The following is a 7,267-nucleotide window of genomic DNA, read 5'->3' on the forward strand; positions in this document are numbered from 1 at the left end:
TTGAGAGACCCTTTACTAAAACGTAAATTGTAATTATTTATCATAAATTCAGAACATCGTATCAATTTATTTATTTATTTATTTTTTATTTCAAACACAGATATGATGTATTTGTATTTCATTAAGATTTCTTGAGACAAAAATGTTTTATCGTTTAGGCTTAGTTTGGAAGGAGTATAAATGCAAATATGTATAACGTAAAATCTTATATTTTGTATGTATTTGCATATATTTGTATTCGTACTTTTTTAAAACTTAGGCTGCGATTGAAAAGGATGCAAATGGAGTGTAAATCCAAGTTCATGATAAATTTGCATTTTGGTTTATTTTTGTTTGTGTTTGACAACATTATATTTATGCATTGACAAATGACAGACCAATGCATATTTACATTGATAATAAAATGTAAACGTACATCAATAAAAAAGAAGTGAATTTGCTTTCAAATGAGCTTTTGATAAAAAAAAATATGCTTTATTGAAATTTATGTTTGTATCCATTACAACTAAAAATTTGTTTGGTAAGAAGGTAAATTTCTCAATGCAATACTAACCCAAATTTACAATTTATATGAACCATTTTACACCCTACATATTTGCATCGTTTCCAAGCACAACCTTAGGCTCGGTTTTGAAGGAGTACAAATACAAATATGTACAGTGCAAATTAATACAAAAGATAAGGTTTTGCACTCTACAAAAAAAAAAAGAACAGTTCACACTTATATTTGGTGTGGAATTGTCCAAACTTGCAATCACACAATCGTAGAACAAGTCAATGGCAACATAGTGAATTGTGTACATACCATCGTTCAAAATTAAAAAAAAGAAAGAAAGAAAGAAAGAAAGAAATCAACTGATCGATGATATGTGTTTGAATTAATTACAAATGGTGGTGTGTTCATACGTTTTCTTTGAATTGTTCTACCAGGTAATACAAACTCCCATATTATTAAGAGGGTGTTTGGTTCCATTTACATTTATGGGTGGTCATTTATTTGTGCTTTTTCACTTTAAACGTTTGTTTATACTTTTTTGCTTTAAATGTTTCTTATTTTTGTTGTTTAGTTGGACTTCACTTTAAACGTTTTTATTCTCCACTTCAAATTAATACCCATTTAAAGTGTGACGCATCAGCATTTGATTTTAAGAAACGTTGGGGCGTTGGGGGAAACAAGAATTTGGCGTTTCCCCAAATGTCCCATGCACAAAAATCAAAGTGTTTCAATTTTTTACCATTTATTTGATAAATGATGAAACCAAACAGTTGGTTCATTTTGCTTCATATGCAATAAATGTCAATGCCTATGTGACACTGATGTAGTAGTGTTTTTTTCAATAAACATCAATAGAACCAAACACATACTATGAAAGCCTTAACAGCATACTAAGTGATACACTTGGGTTAGGCTTAGAAAAAGCATATTATCACGAAAGCTAACATCTACACAAAAACATAGGGTTTCATTATGATATGGAAAATATATGATATAGGAAAAATAATTGACCAATAAGAATCATAAACGTGCTAACAAATCAGGTGTCATTTATTAAAATTCATGGGTTGACTTAGAAAATGCCCATCAACATATATAATAAAATCATTAGGATGAAAACTCATAAATCCCATACATGCATATACGCACATCATCAATATCCACCATTAAATGCAAAATGCCTAAATGACCACGAATAAGGATTAAAAGACATTTTAATAATAAAGATTTCTGTGAAGTTTAAATTAATGAGAGAACGTTGAGAAATGGTAAAAGAAAAAGATATGCATGCATATGGATTTACCATGCATGAAACCAAAGATAAATCCCATTTATGCATAAGAAGTACTGATTTTAATGATTTTTTTTTAAGAATGATGCAGAATATGGGTATGGGTTTGTATAGATTATAAGATTAATTAATACTCATCTATAGTACTGATATGGTTATCAATTGGATCACTTGAGAACTCTGACCAAAAATAAGAGGAAAGGAAAATGACCGAGTAAACATTCATACTCTTTCTTGTTTTGCTGGACAAAGAAAGTGAGCTAGGCACCGTCAATTCACACACAAAAACACATTCGCACATACATACATACATGATGATAGATGATACAACAGAGACATGGACACCCATATAATGCACATATTAAATAGCACGTGACCACCATTGCCCAGTGGTGCTATGATCATGATGCATTCTAATTCTTAAATCAAGGGTCTCCATCTATCGGAATATGGTTCCCACCACATTGTCCATCTCTATGCGTGAATTGCGTATGACCAGTGACCACACACACACCCCCCGCGCACTAAGACTAGACTGAACTGTAGCTATATTATAAATAATTAAGCATCGATCTACTGTTCAACTAGTTACATATATCTATCTATGTATATATATGCTGATTGCTGAACACCATCAAGGCAGGAAGGTAAGCACGTGAATTATTGCTGTGATGGGTTTGGGGGTTGAGGTTGGTGGAAAAAGTCGTCGATTCAACTCAACTCTGTGTTGTACAATCTGTTTTATTTTTGAAATTTCCCAACCAGCTGGACCTATCCAACTCATTATCATTAGGCCCATAAAGATTCCGCAAAGGAATCCAACTGCTCTTGATCCTCCTCTGGATTGAGTAGTTGCAGGTACTCCTCATACAGCTTCTCTAACATGTTATCCTTGGGTATCTGAGATTCACACTCATTCACACCTTCATGATCATGATCTTCATCCCTAGCATTAATAAGTACACCACTGCAATCACCTTCACCACCAGCGTCCTTTATTTCTGATGACCATGGAACCTGTAAATCTTCTGTTTCTGTATCAACTCCTCTGTGATCTCCTCCCTGCTGGCTGGCAGGCGACCCGCTTAACACACTGTTGTACTCGAAACTGTTGTTCCTTGAGATGGGGAGTGAGGTGATCCTGATGGCCTTCGGTAGATGGACCTTGATCTCTGCTGTATCTTCATTCCCTCTGCTGCTGCTGCTCTTCTTTTGCTTTTTGTTGCCGTTGCCATTGCTCTTCTTCTCCCTCTTCTTGGGGTCTCGGCCGGTGGGTCGTGGTGCCCTCTTCTTGACATTCGACTCAGTTCCATGGCTCTTAAATCTTTTGCTGAGATGGGTGTTCCAGTAGTTTTTGATCTCGTTATCAGTTCGACCAGGTAGCCTTCCTGCTATAAGAGACCATCGGTTGCCCAGAAGCGAGTGGAGTCTGATAATGAGGTCTTCTTCATCAGCGCCGATGTTCCCTCTCTTGATGTCAGGCCTTAGATAATTCATCCATCTTAGTCTGCAACTCTTTCCACATCTTAGGAGCCCTTGATGCAGAAACCAAAATTTGAAAAGCAAAGCAGAAGCCGAAAAAGAAACCAAAACAAACAAAAAGAAAAATTCTCAGCCTTAATTAGTTTGTTTGGATATTGAGAAGAAGGATATATAGTAAAGAAAGTAGAGATATTCACAGAAAGTACTGCAAAAGAAGTTAAATATAGATAGCATATATAGACAATTTTTCATGATTATATTAACTCTTACGGTGGAGGTTTGGTGGTGGATGGGGGAGAAGAAGAAAAGGAAAAAACAAATCACTTCCACTTTTGACATTAATGAAATATTTGACTAAGAAAAAGAAAAGAAGAGAGAAATGAGACTTGGTATTAGTAGCTCAATTTGCAATTCGGAAGAGGAAAACTGAAAATTTAGAACACAATTGACACAGACAAACCATCAACGGTTTGAAGTTTGGAGAGAGAGAGAGGGATGTGGTGGGATAGATACCTGCTTTTTTGGGCAGAGATCTCCAATGGCCTTCACCATGGGCTTCAATATACTTGATAAGTAATGTGTCTTCTCTAGCAGTCCATGGACCTCTGTGTAAACCCACCTTAGAGCAACAAGGTGCTCTTCCCATCTCACTGATTTTGTGCAGGAGTACTTCAATTCAGTCCAGTGAGAGGGAGAGTGGGAGAGGGGAAACAAATTAGGAAGAGAGAGAGAGAGAGAGAGAGAGAGAGAGAGAGAGAGAGAGAGACAGAGCGAGGAAAGCAGAGGAACAGAGAGAGATGCTCCGGACGAGCACAATGCACCAGAAACTGGGATCTCTTTTTAAACCCGAGAGGGGCGGAATTAAAATATTAGTTATTTTACGTGAATAAGAATGTGATATTTTACATCAGCTAGGTTGGCGACAAAACGAATGGCCTTCACACACAATTATATTTTCTTTATATGTAACAAGATAAGTATTTTCATCTCACAATGTAAAAATATGGTTAGAGTATAGGTGAGATGTAAGATGGGAGAGCTCAACGAACCTTCTCCTCCATGGCTATCTGCCCTTCTCCCATATACTGCACATTGTATCTTCCCTCTAATATTCCTCGCGTATCCATGTGGTGGGTGGTATTTACATATATATATATATATATATATATATATTTTTTTTTTTTATTTTTTAAAGGGTAATAAATTATAAAGGCCTCCCCTTCTATTATGGGATCATGACAAATACTTCCTTAACTTTCATTTGTGATAAAGCCCTTTAAATTTTTACTTTGTGACAAATAACCCTGACTGGCTATTAAGTGAGATGATATATACCAAAACGTCCACCTAAATTTTCCATATTTTCTTTTCCTCGCCATTTTTTATTAAATCCTAACTGACCAAAAATACCTCCATTTCTCTAAAGGGAACCAACTAAAATAAAAAATATAAAAAATGTTTTTTTTTTTTTTTTTAATTCTTGATTCATTTCACTGATACTCTTCTTCTTAAAATATAAAAGTTATCCACTCCTTTCTGTAATAAATTAAGAAAACCCAAACGAAACCATAAATTTAGATTTATCAAAAAAGAAACCTCTACCATGTCACTTGAATATTAAATCCAGCCAAAATTCAACAAGGATCTACAAGAACAACTAAGAGGACTTCAATGTTATATTTAGAAAATTAATTGAATCATAAGTCAATCAAATAAATAATATAAGGGTAGTTTGGGGATTTAAAAAATTAAACAATGGAATGATAATATTTTTTCAAAGTTAATTGGTGGAACTCTAATGAAAGGGTATTTGTTGCAAAGTGAAAGTTCAGAAGAGTTTTTGTTGCAAATGAAAATTCAGGGGATATTTGTCACTGAGCCCATAATATAAGGGGGTCTTTGTAATTTACCCTATTTTTAAATCCAAAATTCCCAAATCACCCTTGTAACTTGTCAAATTTATTTACAATATGATGATAATACTAGCTTTGGCTTCACGTCCAGGTCGTACTTTAGGCTGAGTGACAATTTAGTACCCCAACTTTAAAACATGATGATTTAATACCCATGCAAAAAAAAACAAAAATACCCTTCAAGTGTCATCTAATTTTCTTTATCAACCATCCGGTAAAACCAAACCAACAGTGCCGTCTATTCATCGTCTTGCCTTTTCTCTTTGACAGAAACCTTTTCAAGCACTTCTGCTTGCTTCTTCTCACTCACCATTACCTTTTTGTTGTTGTTCTTTGGGATACTGCACTGCACTGGAATTTCTTCTGCTCTTCTGAAACATGCCGTTTCCATCGCTCACAGCTTCCATCCAAAACTGAGATCCGCCGATGGTACTGACCCCTGTTCTACTGTTTACCAGAGAAACGGCAACAACTGATGTCTACAGACTCGTATTTATTTATTTCCCCTACTAGCTAACAAAAAACCATTTCTTCTTCTTCAGTAATATCTTCTTTTTCCCTATCAAAAATAAAATTTCACTATAATCAACTCCTAAGCTTCCCTCTTATCTTCTTTCATTTTCTACATTATTCCCAGCAGAACTGCAACATCAGTAGTAGATTAGTAAGACTGTTGTAATTGGACTCGTCAGTACGTCCAATCTTGGGGGAGGCGTATCTCATGGTTCATAGATCCCTGAGGGCGGGAGCTCCTCTTCTGTTGAGACAAGGAGGCATTACTCCGAGCAGTCACCGGATCTGCATTATCAACTTCCCCCATAACAAAAATTACGTTAGGTTGTATGTGTCACCAACTTGGAAAGGGAGTTGAGGAAACTCAATAACTTGCCTACCATTTTCAGTTGCAGCAAAAACTCCACGGATGCGTGGACGAGCACCCATGCCATCGAAGTTCAAATTCAAGGCCTGCACCACTCTTGCAGGAAGTAGAACTGTCGAACACGCTGATATACAAAAAACACAAGTTAACCCCATGAAAAACCCAGATGCAAAACAAATACTACCACCTCCGGCCACCCAAAAACAACTCATCAAAATGAACTGAAATACAAACCCAATATTTGTAACAGACATCCAGATGAAAGGACAAAAAAACTTATACAGGCCCCGAACAAATTAAAAAGAAATTGCATGGGAAAAAAACGGATCACTAAAAACCAAATACAGCAAACAAGCAACACATCAATGAGAACAACGCCCCCGTAAAAGACATAGCTCATAGAAAGAGAAAAGGAACAAAGGCTTTAGAAGGGAACAAAAATTACCTGGTTTTTTCCGGGATTCAACTGGGCTACCCATCCTACGAGGCAAGAAGGCACCGGTTCCACTACACTCCCTTCTTGTACCGGAGCCTCCAAGGAAAACGGCACTCATACCCGAACCAGCTTGAGGCTGCTGCTGTAGAGGCGACCACGCAGATGAGGATAAGCCCAGAGGGCTACCACCATATCTACCGTTACCAAATCCTGTGCTTGGAGGTTAGCTAGAGAGCCCAGTGGAAAATGCTTTCTGTCTGGTGCTAGGAGGTTTGCTAGAGCTTGAAGCAATTGTTTGTCTCTTTTCCATTTTCTTGAGAAAGAAGATGATGAACAGTGTTTAAGGGTAATTTTGATATTTTTAAAAATCTTAAATCGCACATGAAGTCACGTGGTATATATAACTGACGGTCTATTAAAGTTAGGTACTAGGTTGTCGCAAAATGAAAGTTTGGGTACTAGATTGTTGCGTTTTAAAGTTCGGGTACTAAATTAGCACTTAGCCTAAAGTATACGGTACCTGATGAAGGGCGATTTGACCCGACCTATTAACAGGGAGACACGTGGACGTGGCCTAACTAGTAAGATGACAACTCAGCCCGACATGCCCAGTCTGCAACAAATCGAGCTCGGATATTCAAACCACCTCGGGACAAGTTCACCTCGGTGTAAGGTCGGATCAAGACCACTTTGATCCCAAGGCACTTCGGTGTTCACCGCAGGCCGGATCTAAAAAGCGGTAGGTCGGGTAATATTAACAGACCACTAT

At 36.8% G+C, this 7,267-nt stretch overlaps 2 protein-coding genes across 3 annotated transcripts; both read right to left on the reverse strand.

Moving 5' to 3' along the window:
• Positions 1-2,477: 2,477 nt before the first annotated feature.
• LOC148881036 (uncharacterized) lies at positions 2,478-4,083 on the reverse strand. The gene is made up of 2 exons (XM_088963265.1): positions 3,783-4,083; positions 2,478-3,322 (listed from the first exon to the last, which is right to left on the reverse strand). Exons 1-2 carry the CDS (start codon positions 3,913-3,915, stop codon positions 2,577-2,579), a joined length of 879 nt encoding a protein of 292 aa, XP_088819391.1. The 5' UTR covers positions 3,916-4,083; the 3' UTR covers positions 2,478-2,576.
• A 1,078-nt stretch (positions 4,084-5,161) lies between these two features.
• LOC148881037 (uncharacterized) lies at positions 5,162-6,840 on the reverse strand. 2 transcript variants are annotated; one of them, XR_016104733.1, is made up of 3 exons: positions 6,508-6,840; positions 6,076-6,186; positions 5,162-5,992 (listed from the first exon to the last, which is right to left on the reverse strand). XR_016104733.1 is itself a non-coding variant. In XM_088963266.1 (3 exons), exons 1-3 carry the CDS (start codon positions 6,614-6,616, stop codon positions 5,871-5,873), a joined length of 330 nt encoding a protein of 109 aa, XP_088819392.1. In that variant the 5' UTR covers positions 6,617-6,752; the 3' UTR covers positions 5,818-5,870. The 2 variants fall into 2 exon arrangements, 1 of the variants encoding a protein (XP_088819392.1); XM_088963266.1 differs by having other exon boundaries at positions 5,818-5,980; positions 6,508-6,752.
• Between the last annotated feature and the right edge of the window lie 427 nt (positions 6,841-7,267).

The sequence above is a fragment of the Nelumbo lutea genome, chromosome 1, assembly GCF_056320005.1.
Source record: "Nelumbo lutea isolate HS-2025 chromosome 1, American lotus-T2T, whole genome shotgun sequence".
Classification (NCBI taxonomy): domain Eukaryota; kingdom Viridiplantae; phylum Streptophyta; class Magnoliopsida; order Proteales; family Nelumbonaceae; genus Nelumbo; species Nelumbo lutea.

Coding starts and splice junctions, on each gene's coding strand:
- LOC148881036 (XM_088963265.1), bottom strand. CDS start 3,915: ATGGGAAGAGCACCTTGTTGCTCTAAGGTGGGTTTACACAGAGGTCCA. Junction 3,323..3,782: donor ATCTCTGCCCAAAAAAGCAG/GTATCTATCCCA, acceptor TTCTGCATCAAG/GGCTCCTAAGATGTGGAAAG.
- LOC148881037 (XM_088963266.1), bottom strand. CDS start 6,616: ATGAGTGCCGTTTTCCTTGGAGGCTCCGGTACAAGAAGGGAGTGTAGT. Junction 6,187..6,507: donor TGAATCCCGGAAAAAACCAG/GTAATTTTTGTT, acceptor TTTGTATATCAG/CGTGTTCGACAGTTCTACTT. Junction 5,981..6,075: donor TTTTGCTGCAACTGAAAATG/GTAGGCAAGTTA, acceptor TTGATAATGCAG/ATCCGGTGACTGCTCGGAGT.